Source organism: Amblyomma americanum, chromosome 11 (genome assembly GCF_052857255.1).
Source record: "Amblyomma americanum isolate KBUSLIRL-KWMA chromosome 11, ASM5285725v1, whole genome shotgun sequence".
Taxonomy (NCBI): Eukaryota; Metazoa; Arthropoda; class Arachnida; order Ixodida; family Ixodidae; genus Amblyomma; species Amblyomma americanum.
This window is the reverse complement of record NC_135507.1, coordinates 98,055,719-98,074,346: the sequence shown is the minus strand read 5'-3', so window position 1 is coordinate 98,074,346 and position 18,628 is coordinate 98,055,719. Positions and strand designations below refer to the sequence as shown.

The following is an 18,628-nucleotide window of genomic DNA, read 5'->3' as shown; positions in this document are numbered from 1 at the left end:
ATTCGTCTTATTTCTAGAACCTCCAGCATCCAGGCTGCGTATTGGCGCCAGCATACGGTCTGTCGGTCCGAGTGAGCCGAGTTTGCTGAAGTAACTTCCAGGCAAATCTGTTCTGCTCTTAGTGGCCCCAAAGCTTGCCGCGTGACACAGCACGAATGATGATAAAGACGATTGTCACTGGCTGAAGGTGACACCAGCTTTGCCCTGCTGACAGGTGACTATAGGAACGAGTAACTTCCAGGCAAATCTGTTCTGCTCTTAGTGGCCCTAAAGCTTGCCGCGTGACACAGCACGAATGATGATAAAGACGATTGTCACTGGCTGAAGGTGACACCAGCTTTGCCCTGCTGACAGGTGACTATAGGAGCGAGTAACTTCCAGGCAAATCTGTTCTGCTCTTAGTGGCCCTAAAGCTTGCCGCGTGACACAGCACGAATGAGGATAAAGACGATTGTCCCTGGCTGAAGGTGACACCAGCTTTGCCCTGCTGACAGGTGACTATAGGAACGAGTAACTTCCAGGCAAATCTGTTCTGCTCTTAGTGGCCCTAAAGCTTGCCGCGTGACACAGCACGAATGATGATAAAGACGATTGTCACTGGCTGAAGGTGACACCAGCTTTGCCCTGCTGACAGGTGACTATAAGAACGAGTAACTTCCAGGCAAATCTGTTCTGCTCTTAGTGGCCCTAAAGCTTGCCGCGTGACACAGCACGAATGATGAAAAAGACGATTGTCACTGGCTGAAGGTGACACCAGCTTTGCCCTGCTGACAGGTGACTATAGGAACGAGTAACTTTCAGGAAAATCTGTTCTGCTCTTAGTGGCCCTAAAGCTTGCCGCGTGACACAGCACGAATGATGAAAAAGACGATTGTCACTGGCTGAAGGTGACACCAGCTTTGCCCTGCTGACAGGTGACTATAGGAACGAGTAACTTTCAGGAAAATCTGTTCTGCTCTTAGTGGCCCTAAAGCTTGCCGCGTGACACAGCACGAATGATGACAAAGACGATTGTCACTGGCTGAAGGTGACACCAGCTTTGCCCTGCTGACAGGTGACTATAGGAACGAGTAACTTCCAGGCAAATCTGTTCTGCTCTTAGTGGCCCTAAAGCTTGCCGCGTGACACAGCACGAATGATGATAAAGACGATTGTCACTGGCTGAAGGTGACACCAGCTTTGCCCTGCTGACAGGTGACTATAGGAACGAGTAACTTCCAGGCAAATCTGTTCTGCTCTTAGTGGCCCTAAAGCTTGCCGCGTGACACAGCACGAATGATGATAAAGACGATTGTCACTGGCTGAAGGTGACACCAGCTTTGCCCTGCTGACAGGTGACTATAGGAACGAGTAACTTCCAGGCAAATCTGTTCTGCTCTTAGTGGCCCTAAAGCTTGCCGCGTGACACAGCACGAATGATGATAACGACGATTGTCACTGGCTGAAGGTGACACCAGCTTTGCCCTGCTGACAGGTGACTATAGGAACGAGTAACTTCCAGGCAAATCTGTTCTGCTCTTAGTGGCCCTAAAGCTTGCCGCGTGACACAGCACGAATGATGATAAAGACGATTGTCACTGGCTGAAGGTGACACCAGCTTTGCCCTGCTGACAGGTGACTATAGGAACGAGTAACTTCCAGGCAAATCTGTTCTGCTCTTAGTGGCCCTAAAGCTTGCCGCGTGACACAGCACGAATGATGATAAAGACGATTGTCACTGGCTGAAGGTGACACCAGCTTTGCCCTGCTGACAGGTGACTATAGGAACGAGTAACTTCCAGGCAAATCTGTTCTGCTCTTAGTGGCCCTAAAGCTTGCCGCGTGACACAGCACGAATGATGATAAAGACGATTGTCACTGGCTGAAGGTGACACCAGCTTTGCCCTGCTGACAGGTGACTATAGGAACGAGTAACTTCCAGGCAAATCTGTTCTGCTCTTAGTGGCCCTAAAGCTTGCCGCGTGACACAGCACGAATGATGATAAAGACGATTGTCACTGGCTGAAGGTGACACCAGCTTTGCCCTGCTGACAGGTGACTATAGGAACGAGTAACTTCCAGGCAAATCTGTTCTGCTCTTAGTGGCCCTAAAGCTTGCCGCGTGACACAGCACGAATGATGATAAAGACGATTGTCACTGGCTGAAGGTGACACCAGCTTTGCCCTGCTGACAGGTGACTATAGGAACGAGTAACTTCCAGGCAAATCTGTTCTGCTCTTAGTGGCCCTAAAGCTTGCCGCGTGACACAGCACGAATGATGATAAAGACGATTGTCACTGGCTGAAGGTGACACCAGCTTTGCCCTGCTGACAGGTGACTATAGGAACGAGTAACTTCCAGGCAAATCTGTTCTGCTCTTAGTGGCCCTAAAGCTTGCCGCGTGACACAGCACGAATGATGATAAAGACGATTGTCACTGGCTGAAGGTGACACCAGCTTTGCCCTGCTGACAGGTGACTATAGGAACGAGTAACTTCCAGGCAAATCTGTTCTGCTCTTAGTGGCCCTAAAGCTTGCAGCGTGACACAGCACGAATGATGATAAAGACGATTGTCACTGGCTGAAGGTGACACCAGCTTTGCCCTGCTGACAGGTGACTATAGGAACGAGTAACTTCCAGGCAAATCTGTTCTGCTCTTAGTGGCCCTAAAGCTTGCCGCGTGACACAGCACGAATGATGATAAAGACGATTGTCACTGGCTGAAGGTGACACCAGCTTTGCCCTGCTGACAGGTGACTATAGGAACGAGTAACTTCCAGGCAAATCTGTTCTGCTCTTAGTGGCCCTAAAGCTTGCCGCGTGACACAGCACGAATGATGATAAAGACGATTGTCACTGGCTGAAGGTGACACCAGCTTTGCCCTGCTGACAGGTGACTATAGGAACGAGTAACTTCCAGGCAAATCTGTTCTGCTCTTAGTGGCCCTAAAGCTTGCCGCGTGACACAGCACGAATGATGATAAAGACGATTGTCACTGGCTGATGGTGACACCAGCTTTGCCCTGCTGACAGGTGACTATAGGAACGAGTAACTTCCAGGCAAATCTGTTCTGCTCTTAGTGGCCCTAAAGCTTGCCGCGTGACACAGCACGAATGATGATAAAGACGATTGTCACTGGCTGAAGGTGACACCAGCTTTGCCCTGCTGACAGGTGACTATAGGAACGAGTAACTTCAAGGCAAATCTGTTCTGCTCTTAGTGGCCCTAAAGCTTGCCGCGTGACACAGCACGAATGATGATAAAGACGATTGTCACTGGCTGAAGGTGACACCAGCTTTGCCCTGCTGACAGGTGACTATAGGAACAGTACGCATGGGGTTGTTACCTGTAAAAGAGAAATCCTTGAATTCACTTGAGCAGTAGAGAACCGTACGCGACTCCTTCAACATTAGCAAAACATAGGTGTCGATTAATTTACCGAAGCCTTCTGCGAATTCTAAGACACCTCAATAACGCCCCAAGCTTTTGGCGTGTACGCAAAAAATTGCGAATTTAAACATTTTTGCTCACTAGCGTAGAACAAGGGATACGACTCATGATCAACAAAAATATAACTGCTAGTATTGACAATTTCTATAGCATTAACGATAAGGCGGCCGTTATCACAATGATGTTTATTATAAGACGCAAGCTTAAGTCCTTGCAGCTTTACATTCTACATCCAGGCATGACGACAAGACAGTTTAAGGGTACTGTGAAGACATAGATTTGTAACGAGTAAACCAAGATCGCAGTACAATGTGCTGGTGGCCACCATCACTGACAAGGCAGGTAAGAAGGAGGCAAGAGACGAGGCAGTAGAGGACTACGGCACAGGTTCTAATAGCAGCTCGAAGCTTTTAGTAGAGTTCGTAGTACGAAGCCACTGACGAAGCATTAATATGTCCATCCATAAACAGGAGAACCAGAAGTTCACTTGGAAGTGATGGGACGAAACAACTGAATATGAAATCGAGTTTCCACCGGGCATCCATGCCGCCATCGTGCTGGATATTCAGGGTCTGGGCAAGGTGAGATACAGCGACCACACACGGAGGGATCAGAATCAACCAGGATTTTCATATCCGGGAAAGGAGGAAACGTGCAACAAAAGAGCACCTGAACAGTTTAACAGAAAGAGGCAAAACACAGAAATTCGGGATCTTGTTGGGGAATGTTATGTACAAGCGATGAACGATAATGTAACAAATATAAATACGTAGTGCACAATAGAATAAGAGGGCACTGTAGCTCGCTGGAGAAAAGATTCGCTCACGAGCTCAGTATCAGCCTCCAGACTCGCTTCCTGATTTCACTGCATTGTACCATTTCCCGTCGTTGCTCCAATTCTGATCCAATGCACTTATTCGCGAGCGCCCAGCGTTAACGTGCAGCATTTGGAAAGACACGAGACGAAGCAAATCGCGAGGCTCCTGTACATGCCTGCGTACAAGCGGTGGCGCGCGCGATCTCAGTGCGCCTTTCCTGCAAGTAAAAACACTTGGAAAGCACTGCAGTCTGCTGCATTGGAGAAATGCGAAAGCATTTGCGTTTGAATATCAGCTACTTTTTGCAAGTCATCGTTGTCACCTGACACTTATCACGTGACCCTAGGATGACGTTGGCAAACTTTTTGCAAGTCATCGTTACTTAACACCAGTACATATCCCCCACACACTTTACCGTCCTACACACCACAACGCTTTCACGTTGTGCCCCTCTACACGCGCGCACCTACGAGCTAAAAGACACGAGGACAGTGACTATTAAGCAGCACTGGTTCCCATTACTTATCTCTTTACTGCCGCCATTCTAGTCCTGCTGAGTTCAGGCGTGTGTTTTAGTTGTGTGGTGTTGCGTTTCCATTTAATTTGCTCGGTTACTGGCTGATTGCTTTGTAAATAATGTATATAGCTCTTTCCTGGATATAAGCACGTGTAATAAATATCATGCTGAAAAGAAAAGACCGCCACCGTCTGGAACACGTTGAAGTAACGAGCGTTACCGGTTTGGTTTACTAGATGAAGAAAGCGAAGAAGAACGCGTTGCACCCACTCAAGATACGCCCCAAACGGAATTTGCATCATTTGAGGGGTCAAGGTGGGTCCAGAATTCGGCTTGCTGAGCGATATGGTAATGCTTCAATTAGTAATTGCGTGTACACAATGTCTAGCTCGTATGCAATTGTGGTTTTATTTCTATACCACCATCCATAGGGTTTTGTTTGCCTACCAAATTCGGTATACAACTGTCCCCGGATGGGTGCCCGTTGTTGTCGGAGTATATATATATAGCGGAACAAATGCAACCATATCTGATACGGATCCCATTTGAACCCATCATATACTTATTTTTGGAAATGTGGCGGAGTGCTTGAAGGTTGCTTCACTTCCGCCACCGGTTGGCCCGGTATTGCACTGCCTCCGGGGTCGGCCTGGGACAATGTAGCGCGCGTCTTTTCTATCCTATCTTTAAACTCTCCTACTTTCTGCACGTGGTAGCGATTGTGGCTCGGCTTGAGCCAGTGGGCAGGCCTGTGTTACTTTCCTTTTCATTCTTCCTGGCAACAACAGAAGAAGAAGAAGAAGAAAGCGGTTTTAGGTACCTGATACTTGATTTAATATCTGCTGCTGGTCCTTGGACCCAAGATATTAAACTTATTTTTGGAATATGGCGGAGTGCTAGACGCACTCTGGCTCGGGTCGGCCCGGTATTGCCCTGTCTCCGGGATAGGCCCGGGGCTTCTGGGCCTATTAGCGCGCGGCGCCTTTTCTATCTTTCCCTCCTAGCCTTTGTCTCCTACTTTCAGCACGCGGCGGCATGGCTCGGCTTGAGCCAGTAGGCAGGCCCGTGCTCTTTCCTTTTCCTACTTCCTTTCAGCAACATCAGACAGTCAGTCAGTCAGTCAGTCAGTCAGTCAGTCAGTCAGTCAGTCAGTCAGTCAGTCAGTCAGTCAGTCAGTCAGTCAGTCAGTCAGTCAGTCAGTCAGTCAGTCAGTCGAATGTATACATGTATAGCGGTCACGTAACGGGAGAGTTTCGTTACCCGTTTTGAGGATACTTTGTCGTGAGGGTGGGGAAAGGGATGAAAAGGCGCGACCAATTTTAATGGCCGCCATTTTGGATTCGAGAAATCGAAACTATGTCGCTATTTCGTCCCCTGACGTCATGCTCACAAAGAGCGGCCCAGGCGGTGTGGTCTTTCTCTGTTGGACAATAAAAGTTTTCAACAACAACAACAACAACAACCACCTCTATCCGCCATATTAAACCGTGACGTCATCATTGACACGAGGCAGGTGATTGTTTCTACAATGCTATTGTAGATGGCGCTACAAGTCTAAATGCGAGATGCGCTGTTTTATAGTTGTAGCCACAGATGGCGCTGTGATCAAGGGTGGTAGCAGACATCACGAACTCTCGAAACGTTATTGGTAAGAGCTCAAGCTCCTAAAATAACCTTTCGTGGCTGCCAGGCACGCAGACGGCCTGGGTTCGAAACCCAATGCCGGCGAATTTCTTTTTTCGAATGAGGTCGCGTGAGAGGTACCATTTCCTGTGGACACATTGTGCAATACCAGATTTTCCTTTGCTTTAATAAGCACCTGGAGTTGTGTCGCGTCAGCAGAACAAGTCGACGCGGCAATCTGTATGCGCTCTGCGCTCAGGCGCGCATTCCCGTCTGTTTCGCCACACTGCTCCGCCATGGGGCGCTCAACGACCGCCTCATCGACGCAATTGTGACATTAGCAAAGAGCATTACTGAAGCTGTTCGTATACAGGCGCGGCCAAGGTATTTCGGAGCACGCTTCGGCGTGTTGTATTTTCGCAAGGGTTCCGTAGAGAAGATGTGATGGTTTTTTAAAGCGAAAGCTTTACTAGTCTATGTCGGCGGTTTCGTGTCATCAAAACGTGTTCGCAACCGCGGCGGCTGCGTTCTCATGGAGGCGAAACGCTAAGGCGCCCGTGTGCTGTGCGATGTCAGTGCACGTTAAAGATCCCCAGGTGGTCGACATTATTCCGGAGCCTCCACTACGGCACCTCTCTCTTCCTTTCTTCTTTCACTCCCTTCTTTATCCCTTCCCTTACGGCGCGGTTCAGGTGTCCAACGATATATGAGACAGATACTGCGGCATTTTCTTTCCGCAAAAACCAATTATTATTATTATTATCATTGCGGGGAACTAGAAAGAGACAACGTTTAAAAGCGGTTATAATCAAAGGAGGATGATGTGAGGATGCGGCGCGAAAGATTTTGGTGACGATCTGATGAATAGTTAATTAATTAGAGCCAAAAATGTGCAAAAGGTGGCAGTGGCCAGGGCAAAAGTAGCGCCAAATTTGAAACGCCGGAGGTGTAGTACTACGTGACCGGAAGTGTGGGCGGAGCCAATGTGCGGCGCCAAATTTGAAAGGTTAGGACGAAGCTTGGTGGAAATTAGACGAATTACACAAAGTCTGAGGCAAATAGGGGCAATGGAGGCAACGAGGAGCAAATAGAGGCGACGAGTGCCGAGGAGGCGTCAGTGCTTTCGCATTACTCCAGTGCGGGTTATCGCTGTGATCTCGAATTTTTTGGGCTTATGTTCGAGCGCATCAGGATCATGTGGTAACATATGTATGAAGTTCTTCCTAATTTTTGTTAAGCAGGGCGTGCCAAGAGTTGATGGCCAAGGCATGCTCCATAATATTATGGCCGAGACTATATACGCGGCCGACATCTAGACGAAACGACATAGACACTAAGACCCTGCACACTCAGACAATGCGGAAGCAATGAGGCGCTAGATGCAAGAGAAAGACGACTGAAAAAGTAAATGGCCATGAAAATTAGGGAGGAATCATCTGGGTACACTTTCTTGGTGTGCCATCCGTGCAAATCGCGTTACAGGCGGAAACCGTCCTGCGAGATTTTTTCTCCCAGTGGAATGGGTCGAGCCACCGTGGCACGCAGTAGATCAGTCTGAGTTCAGAGCACATTGTTCAAACCACACTTGCCCAGCAATTCTGCACAAAAGCACTTTTGAACGCGAAACCATTTATGAACCCAATTTTTTCAAATAATGTAAGATTTCACTATAACAATACACATATCTGGTGACCACCCGACGGCAGTATTGTATTTTGTATTCTATTAACTTATTTGGTATCGTCAAAAGCTTTCCCCATTGGTTTTTTATGGGGATCTTAACTGTTCGATGCGATTGGTGGAAACACTTTAAAGGAAAAATTTTGCTATATATCAGAAGAATGAACTGTTACCTTCAATATTACCGTAAAAGTATCTTACAATTTTCTAATTTCCAGAATTTTTGTCCGAAATTTTTGTATATGACAGAACAGAACCGCAGCAGAGTGATGTGCACAGGGACCGCTATTTCCATATTCTGTATTTCCACATAGTGCATATTAGCCGCTACCCCTATCATTTCTTACTATAGCTCCCCCCTTTCTCTCCCTCTCCCGGTCCTTTTATTCTCGCTAGTCGCAGTTCAAGTGCTTCAGGTTTCGATGGCAGACGCCGCGGTTAGCAACATATTTTCCTTCCATTGTTATTTTACAGACAAATAGCCTCTGACAACAACACGGGGACCGCGATAGCCGATCGCGCAGAGCACGCGCCACTCACGGCACGGGTTCTCTCCTCGGGGATGCGGGTCGGCCCTCTCGACGAACAGCCAGAGGTGTTCTCCGGCCAGAAGCCCCAGCGTGCGCGCCGCGTCCAGCACGGCCCGGGCCAAGGGGGGTTCCGCGAACAGCAGCAGCACGCGGGCCGCGCTGGAGCTGACGCGCGCCAGATGGCTCAGCATGGGCGCCGGCTGCTCTTCGGTGGCAGAGCCGGAGCCATAGCCGGAGCCGGCGGGAAGCGCGACGCGCAGCAGCGGCCGCCAGGGCGCTCCGTGGCACAGGGTGGCCAGCCGACGGGCCACCGTGGAGGCCTCGGGCGACTCGTCGCTGAGCAGCACGAAGTGGTACCAGCGGTTGTGCGAGAGAAGACCGTACAGGGCCTCGGTGAGCTCGGACAGGCCCGGGTCCAGGCTGAGGTACAGCTCACTCGCCTCCTGCGCGGAGCGAAGGCAATAACGGTGCCGCAGCTAATTCAATAGAATAAAGTGGTTTGGTTCATGGGGGTTTAACGTCTCAAGGCGGCTCAGGCTCTGAGGGACGCCGTAGTGAAGGACTCCGGAAATTTCCACCACCCGAGGTTCTTTAACGTGCACTGACATCGCAGAGTACACGGGCCTCAGCAATTTCACCTCCATAGAAATTCGACCGCCGCGGCCGGGATCGAACCCACGTCTTACACGTCAGCAGCTGAGCGCCACAACCACTGAGCCACCGCGGCGTCATAAAATGCTTTAAGTTGTTGCACAAACGGGATATTCGAAATTCTGCACGTGCGTTTTCCCGCGTAGCATTGTTGCCCAAGACAAGATGGCTGGCCATGTATTTCTATAGATTAAACAAAGCATAAAGTACTTGCTTTTTTTTTATTCTTCCAAAATACGTTTCGTACAGTCTATCCAGACCCTATGCGCTTGTCCTGTAGCCCTCGCAGGTTTTTTTTTTTTATAGAGAAGTCGGCCATCTTGTGTTAGGCAACACATTTATGTGAGGAAGCGCACTTGTGGAATTTTGACGCTAATTCATATGCGTTGCTCAGAAACAAGCTGCGCCACTCCTTGCTGGTGGCGAAAGAGGTACCGCGCTCTTTTGGAAGTGCGTCGACACTTTAGAGCGCACATATATGGCACGAACAGGGAATTCATACTAATGCGGTAGCATTAGAGATCCTCTTCTCGAGAAAAGCCGGGGTTAGCCGTCCGTTTTAGGGAGGACCCCGTTGGTCTTGACGGTCGTGACGTAAGCGCAGTTACATTAGTCGGGAGGGTCACGAATCATCCAACCACCATTGTGAACTGTTTCCAAACGATACAAAAGCACTTTCGCTCAAGAGGAAATAGCTGGTCGTGTGGGAATCGAACCGCTACCTTCTGGGCCACCAGTACGAGCTGAATGTAAAGGAATGCCTGCGCCGGAGGGATCTCTGATGCTATCGCATTGTGCTCTCAACGCTGCTCGAGTGTCGTCTGAGATTTAACGCGGAGAGAGGTCATGGCGAGAAAACTGCGTAGGCGTGATGCACGGATGTGGCCGCAACGAGGAGAGCGCAAGAACGACAGAAAGAGCCAAAAAGCAAAGGGAGACGAAGAGCAAAGGTGCGAGCTATATGGAAGCAGCCGATATGAGGGCGCGCGTCGAAGAACCTCAGTTTAGGAAGAGGGCATACAAGAAGGAGGAGGAAAATAGAAGAAGGCGCACGCCGCACTTGGAGTGACAGAAAGAGGAATAACTTTATCTGACCGAGAATTTGGAGCACGCAGGTCCCTGGGTCTCAGCATTACCCTACTGCACTAAACATTCACGAATTCATGGAGTTCCACGACGTGGGCGGCCCGGTCAGAGGCCATCTTCTGCTTGGCCTCCCATCCCTCCCAGGTGGCCAGTAGCTCCGGGCCCCGCGGGGAGTGGTCCACCGGGCATCAAGGAGACCGTGGGTAAGCTAGTAGAGTGGGGTTGAGTGCATTCGGCACGGGCTGTGGGGAGGGTGAGCTTGGAGTGTGTGTTAGGGAAACAGAGAGAAGCGTAGCTGTGGCGTAGTCTTGTGTAAGGTGCAAGCAACGCGTGGAGGCTGAGAGGAGAAACGACAGCGGTGCGCGCGCGCGCTGAGCCTGCAATTGCGTCGCGGTCTAAACACACGATACGATGATCTGTACCCCTTGTGAAATGAGCTGCAACTTCTTCGGGAGTATGACAGAAGCGATGTCATCGCGGAATGAGTGAGGGGTAGACGGACGCGTGGTGCCCACAACGTGATGATTGCCGTTCCTTCAATAAGTGTCAACGTGGCCAGTTCGGTAATTACGGAAGAGAACATGCGTGAAGCAAACAATGCCTTCGACCGGTGAAAGCAAAGTCTGTGTGTGAATTGCAAAGCGGAATCGAAAGAACATAACTTAAGCAGCGGACGGTCACCAATCATGGAAACGATTCATGCTCTTGCATATCGATCACCGCGTAATGTTTTAGGGTGTCAACACTCAGATTTGAAAGTCCCTCACTGCTTATGAGCACGTCGATATTGTCTTTGCCAAGCAAAATACAAAATCAGCAGGTTTAGTTGCGACGTTATATGCAAACAGCGGCGCAGACGTCATTTGTTCCGAAGAGATTGCATAAAGCCATAGATGTGAAAGGGTAAACAATGCTTTCAAAGAGACAGTATAGTAGGGTCCCAGGCGATTCTGCATGTCAGGAATATAGGGAACGATGTCGGGAATGTCGGGAAGAGCTTATTTCTGAAAAAAAAAAAACCAGAAAAGCACGTAGCAGCGGCATCTCTGAACGATGGGAGCACGCGAGAAAGACGAAACGACACGAACCGTGTGACAGAAAGGCTCGGGCTCCGGGTCTGCTCGAGGAGATCACAATAAGACTAAACCTGATCTGGAATCCAACAGACGACTAGTTCGGGTACAGCCTCTACCTGCGCTCTAGAAACAGGTCTAGAAAGATTCTCACATGCGGTAAAAGACTATACTAGGTATTTCAGAGCAGCCCACCACTAATTTCTTTTAAATTTGATTTTTCAGCTAAGCAGAAGTTCTTATGGCCTTTAGTAATGCCAGTAATAACGGGACAGTGAGGAGAGCTCTCTCATTTTTTTTGGTTAGCAAAATTTGATAGTTCGGCATTTCATGGCTTTGTCGCCGCTTGTCCGGGAGCGAAAGATGCATTTATTTCAGAGAAATTCGAAATCTACGTTGAAGAAAGTTTTCCCGTCGCTCGAGCTCCCTCCACAAGCGACCTCGAGGAAGCCGAACCTGTCCCTAGAGATTACTCGGCAAACTTAAACCACTACAAGGGCTGCAGGAAACGGTACCCCCCACCACATAAATCTCTCTCCAGGGAAGACGCCGTCGCCTGGAGGCTGCTACAGACGGGCTCATACCCGAATCTAAACACACTCAACAAAATACAGCCCACACAATACACAAACAAATGCCCATGATGCCATGAAACACCCACGCTCTATCACATAACGTGGGCCTGCCAGAAAATAGAGCTGGCACCAAAAATACCAAACCCGAGTGCGGAGAAATGGGAAGGAATGCTCTCCAGCAACCGTCAGGACGTCTTACTTGGGCTAATCCGGCGAGCACAGCTGGCAGCGGCATCCAGCGGAGCCCTGGACTAGGGGCAGACGACCATTGCTAAGAAGACGGACGACACACCTGACTCCGCCAAATTGCTCACCTACTCTCTAGAGCTCAATAAACGTTTTCCTTCCTTCCTTCCTTCCTTCCTTCCTTCCTTCCTTCCTTCCTTCCTTCCTTCCTTCCTTCCTTCCTTCCTTCCTTCCTTCCTTCCTTCCTTCCTTCCTTCCTTCCTTCCCTCCCTCCCTCCCTCCCTCCCTCCCGTCGCTCTGATTCAAACTCGGCGCCCTCTTATAACGTCATAGGACGGAGTGACGTGAAACGTGACGTGAACGCAGACTCCGTGATTTCTGGCGGCTAGCGGTGCGGTCTAGCAGCAGCCAAAACGAAAACTACCGCCGCCGCACGTTGAATGCATCTATCGGGAGTCGCTGCCGTCACTTCGTTTACGTTTGCACCGGAGCCTTGCCAGCGTTACGATGGATCCCGTTCCCGAACCCGACGACAAAGTTCTCGCAAAAACTACGGCCTGCATTTCAGCGACCTCAGCCCCACAGAGCGTGCGATGCTTGTGAGGGAGCACGGTTAGGTTAGGCGCCGGCAGGTCATTTCCCCCTTCCGCAGCCGTTGCTAATTAAATATAGCAATCTTAGTGCGGGGAGTCGCGAGGGGCGAGTGCAAGGTCGGCGCGTTGCAACCATCGGAGGCTGGCCGAGGCTTTGGGGCCAATGGATTGTGATTCCTTGAAAGGCGCTGTTGCACGGTGCAGCAGGCGGCGTCGAGGAGGTTTCTCACGGTTGCAAGGGCCAGGTTATTTTCTTTTTTGCCACATAATACAGATGAGTGCTCAAGGGCGCTCGCGTTTAATGTTGGTGTTGAAAATAGAGCCGACGCAAGACGCTTCAACGGGTCCCGCGCGTTTCCGGAGGTACGGGGTGCACTGGATCGAATTCTCTCGCTCACTTGCATGCACCTTCAGTTGTGTACTATGAATGGATTAAATTAGCCCAGAGCTCGAAGAGAACACCGCCGCCCAACTGCCGAAGCTATTGAATGGAGGCGCAAACAAACGAGTTGGAGGTTGAGCGGAGTCACGGTCACTGCAGGCTCCAAAATCTCTTTTTCTTAACTGCCTTGTACCTTGTCTCCTATCCCTAATAAACGATTTCCGCTAGGTAGTTCAAAGTTGACTGGCACAGCCGGAGACGTTTCGCCAGGTGAGAGTACGAAGACACAAGTGTTCTTTATACTGCTAACTGCCATGTACGATTACCGACCATCGTGCCATCATAGTTTTTCATCTTTTTTTTCGTTTTTCTTAGCTTTTCATCGGTAGTTTTTTATCGACCATCTGACCAGCCTTAACAGGCTCCTTCAAAGGTTAACTAGAATTTGAAGCGGCACTTGGAGTTCCTCTGCTGTTCGGCGCTTGTAAACCGAGGCGCGTCAAAAACAAAACCACGGGGCACGTAAAGCTCATAGACGCGAAGCGCCACAACAAATCGAAACTCTCCTGGCCGCCTGTGGCGCCGCCAAGCATCGGTTTTCTTTGCTTCCAACATTCAGGTTGTCTTTTGTCGGATAAAAGTGCACTATCGGCTTCAAAACAAAGTTTACTTCACTATTGAACCGCGCAACCTTCCTTTGTCAGCCTCAGAGATTCGTTGATACATGACAGAAGGAAAATTCGTCTAAGGGGGCGTCTCTTGTCCTATGACGTCATCACGCTTGTACTTGCGAGATTGGCCCGTGGCGGCGGTACCTGTATTTTGTTTCTTGCTTTTGTCTACCTTACAAGAGCTTTGTTTTCAATAAGAGTGGCGTTTTTGTGATTAGGAGCTGGTATTCTATCGATACAAGCGAACTTCAATTTCTCCCCAGTGTCCCTTTAATATCTTCAGTATCTTCAGTATTAATACCTTTATCAGTACCTTAATACCGGTACCAGTAGTAATAACTTCAGCAAGCAAGAGAATCACGTTGCTAGTAAAATAAATAACTAAATTCTAACAGTTCAATTTTTAATTCTGGTTACGCGCTTTCCGAAGGAGCGAGGTTTTAGAAAATGTCGTGACAAATGGACCAAATCTGCTGAGCCTCAGAGGCAAGGGGTAAACGCGTTTTCGGAGTTCTAAAATCTCATATCGCTAATATTAATGGCCGGCTACCAATTTCCAATTGCCATCAGGCCTCTATTTGCATTATTTAAAAAGTTCACTAGTAGAATTTAGTTAATCACTTTAACAGTTAATTTGATTCGCCTAATTTCTGACGTGCGCCAAAGCTGGTGCTCATCATCAGACCAACTATTCCCACTGCAGGGCAAAGTCCTCTCCCATGTCTCCCCAATTAACCCTGTCGTGTGCCAGCTGCGCCCCCCCCCCCCCCCCTCTATGGCTGCAAACTTCTTAATCTCATCCGCCCACCTAACCTTCTGACGCCCCTTGCTACGCTTACTTTCTCTTGGAAGCCACTCCGTTACCCTTAAAGCCTGTTTCACATGGTGCGACAGGAACGAAAAATTACGGTCCGGTCGCACTGTCGTTGCAACGGTAATCGCAGCCGCTGTTTCACATGCCAACGATTTCTGTCGGTGCCGTCGGCACCCTAGCGTCGGTGCGGCCTTTCAGTGGACTAAAATTCTTCGGGTGCAATAAATGTCAAACATCGTGGCAGGCGTTGATTTCGTAATCATGAGTAATAATATTGAGCTGTGATGTGTTATTAAGTTCAATAAAACGTTTTCGAGATATTCCTGTCATGTCGCTGAACTGCTATTGGCTGACTACTGTGGCCATCGCTGCGACCGCACCGACGCTGCGACAGTGCGACCAACTTGTTGAAAGTCTGTCGCAGTGGCCCTGCGACGAGAACGACGCGCATTTCTGTCGCACAGCGGCAGAAATCGCACTGATCTGCGGCAACAATCGCATCATGTGAAACGGCCTTAAGGGTCAGCGGTTATCTTGCCTTCGTATAACATGCCCTGCCGAAGCCCATTTCTTTCTCTTGGTTTCGACTAGGATGTCATTAACCCGCGTTTGTTTCCTCACCCACTCTGCCCGCTTCCGGTTTCTTAACGTTACAGCTATCATTTTTCTTTCCATGGCTCGCTGCGCTGTGATCAGTTAACAGAATAAGTAATATCCTGGTATTACTTTACCACAAAATTCCTTGCTTTGCACAAAAAAAAAACTGTTTTTAGAAATCACGGGCGGGCTGCTCTGAAACACCTGGTATATTGTACAAGGCGATTGCTAGATTAGACAGAAATGCGTCATATGCTGAATCCTTGCGAACTCGCGAGACTGCGTGGGCAACCGAGCGACCTGATATCGTTACAGCGCTGTTAGCACATCCTAGCTGTATTCGGATGTACTACACCGCTCACAATGCTATGCCGGAAAAACCACTCTTCTAACTCAAAAAGCCTATTTTTAAATATTGTGCCAGTCTTATGTGAAACACTCTATCAATGCACAATCAGAAGCGAAAGATGGCTTCACCGAATTCCCAGACCGTCGGCTTGACGCGATACCTTGTTCTGCCCAATTTGTTGAGCGCCTTAATGGCCATCACAGCGTGCGCCCAGGCGTAATCACGAGGGGCGCGCGGCGCTAACGCGAGCGAGACGCCCGCATGGGCAAACCACGGTCACTATCGCGGCGGCAGCGGCGAACCGCGCGCTCTCTCTCCCCTTTACTCCGGCTTAGCGGCAACGAGGCAGGGGCTTTAAACGAGGCGAAATGAAGCCGTCCTTCTTCGTAGTGACCGTCAGACGCGAAACAGCTGAACACCGCGCTTTAAATTCATCAAGCGTGTGATGCGGCCGAACGAGAGTGAGGATGAAGATTGCCGCCACTCGGTGCACCGCCGCGAGCGCCGCCCGACGCAGATAGCAGCGCCGCGGTGCGGCCCCACAGCCTCTCCAGCGGCCGGGGCCGTGGGCTGCGTATTCTTTCACCGTGACTGTAGTACACAAAAAACACTAGCAATGCAGTTTCGTCTCGACAGGTGTACGATCACCAGTGCATTTTTTCCAACAGCTTTGAACATAGGTAAAGTGCGCGGTGAATAATGTTGTATGCCTCAATCAGTATGATAGAGCAGGCAAATTAAACCCGAATATTCGAGTCGAGGTGTTCTCAGCATCACACAAGGCGAATAATGCAGAGAAATGGCCGACAACAATGGTGGCCAAGCCATATAAGTGTTAGCGAAGTGGCTTAAAAAAAACTCCACATTTTTTTCCACAAGTCATTGTCGTCATGATAGCTGGTGCCATCATGATGAAATACTGATGCGTCTGTAGAGGTTGGAATGGGAAGCACGAAATCTGCGATGCGACAGGAAGTGTCGTGAGAAGCCACCGCAAATTCAATGTCATAAGAATGCGTCAGGACCTGGAGACATTCGTTCACTTCCCCTTGGTGACGGCGTGTGGATTGGTTTTAAGTCGCGCTTAAAGCACACAATTTGTTTAAGTGCTTCTTTCTAATCAAGGAAGAAACCCTTAGCGACAGTGAAAGGCATAACAGGGAAAGGCATAAAAGCCCTCTATTGCGTTCAATTACCACCGATGCAAACAAAGGATGTGGCAATCTTGAGCAACTAATTTAAGTACATTACGCTGTAATTGACATATAACGTCTGTGATATTTCAGCGCAAACTTCTCTCCCCTCGCCCCCCCCCCCCCCCCCATAAAAGGAAGAAAATCTTTTCGATATTTCGCTGCATACCGAAACAAATCAGTGTCACTTTTCTTTGCACCTACAGGCTACGGTATTTAGCCTGCAACCTGCCCACCGCGTCCTCCTTTAAATGCTTTAAAAATGAAAGCAGGCTTTAAAATAGCAGATTTACAAAGCCCCTTCGTAGAATTGTGAACAGTTACGCATCGCTGTTTTTTCTTTGTATCAGCATTATTGTAACTGTGTATTTTGTGCTTTCGAGCTATTATTTGCATTTCATTAGGATTACTAAAGAATGACTTTGAAAATATATAGCTGTTACCTTCAGGTTGCTTTATTAAGGCGAGAGCCTTTAATAGCTCATACTCGCGGTGTCCGTCCGTCCGTCCGTCCGTCCGTGACACTCCTTAACTCGATAAGAAAAAAAAAAACTTTGTGCACGATGGGATTCGAACCAACATCCTTCCGTTCCGCAGCTGAGCGTGCTAACGACTACGGTGCTTCCTGCCTTTTTTTTCTTTATTGCATGGAAATAGTGTCGAAAAGAAAAGTCTAATCACGCTTACGCCACAAAACACCAGGCCACCTTACCCCTGCCTGAACCCTCCTTCCAATACATCAAAAGTCTGGGAGGCACACACATGCATACAGATAGGGGAGCCAGCTAGGCGGCTCTTGCAAGGCAGCATATATACTCCCCGCACCAATGCGCATTGTTCACGAAAAGAAAGATTTCGACGACCGTGGTGATTCGGCGTGGCGGTCCATCATGCGGCTCTTCCAGAGACTAAATAGTAACAGCAACATGAATAGATCATATGGCACAGCACTGTTTTTCTCCGCGGGCAAAAAACGAATATTGTAGGGTGTGCGGTCAATGTCCTTCCTAATTGTTCGTTGTAAAATGTCCCAGAAGATAGCATCAATGCACACAACAAAACAATGGTCAATGCTCTCTGGTGTATTGCACATGCGACAATTCACCGTCCATGGCGCAAGCATCTCCTTAGCATGAAGCCATGCCTTCACAGGCAGCGCTGACATGTGCAGAATGTTTTCGCGGCAGAACAAATGCACATTCGCCTAACACGTTTTAAAACACTCTTGTCAAGGAACTCCAGAAAAGGTTGCCGATACAACGGTACAGGGAACAAATACTCTGTAAGTGCCTGAGTCATCTGCCTTCTGGAGAGGCTATACAGGTAGTATACAGGAAAGCGCACAGTGAGGAAATTGAAGGTGTCAGCAACTTCCTTAAGGACTCCCCATAAAGGCCCCTCACGAGTGTGTCCCGTCGGTGCGAATAGGAAAGTCGAATGAGCACTGAGATGCCTATTAAGCACGGCTACTTAAAAAAGGTGATTTGAAGATTTGAAAAAAGAAAAGGACGCGAGACAAGCTGATGCACGAATAAGTGAACAAGGCCGATTCCACCAGATTCAAGAGAAAGAAATAGGTTATCGCGACGCATGGGCTCGCTCCCATTGGGAACGCCATACAAATGTAGCAGATATTCTGTGCATCACCTGCACTTTCTTCCTCGCACAGTGGAGAACCTGCAGCACATAGGCAAGTTTTGCGAATCAAAAAATGTTGCAGACTTGAGCCCGAGCAAACCTTGATAGTTCCCTACCCATCCAAGTCTGGATTTGTCGCCTCATGGAGACTATCTGAGAATCCCTGTAGGCGCCACTGTTGCAAATTTGGTGAAGAGGAACCCTTAGGTAGTGAAGGGGC

General features: G+C 49.1%; 1 protein-coding gene across 1 annotated transcript in view; it reads right to left on the bottom strand.

Annotated features, from left to right (window-relative positions):
* Positions 1-18,628, bottom strand: part of LOC144110040 (glutamate receptor ionotropic, NMDA 2C-like) — a 236,686-nt gene that overhangs the window by 76,522 nt on the left and 141,536 nt on the right. The window contains exon 2 of the mRNA XM_077642844.1: positions 8,611-9,043. Within this exon, the coding sequence (XP_077498970.1) occupies positions 8,611-9,043 (433 nt within the window). The remainder of the gene's footprint in view (positions 1-8,610; positions 9,044-18,628) is intronic.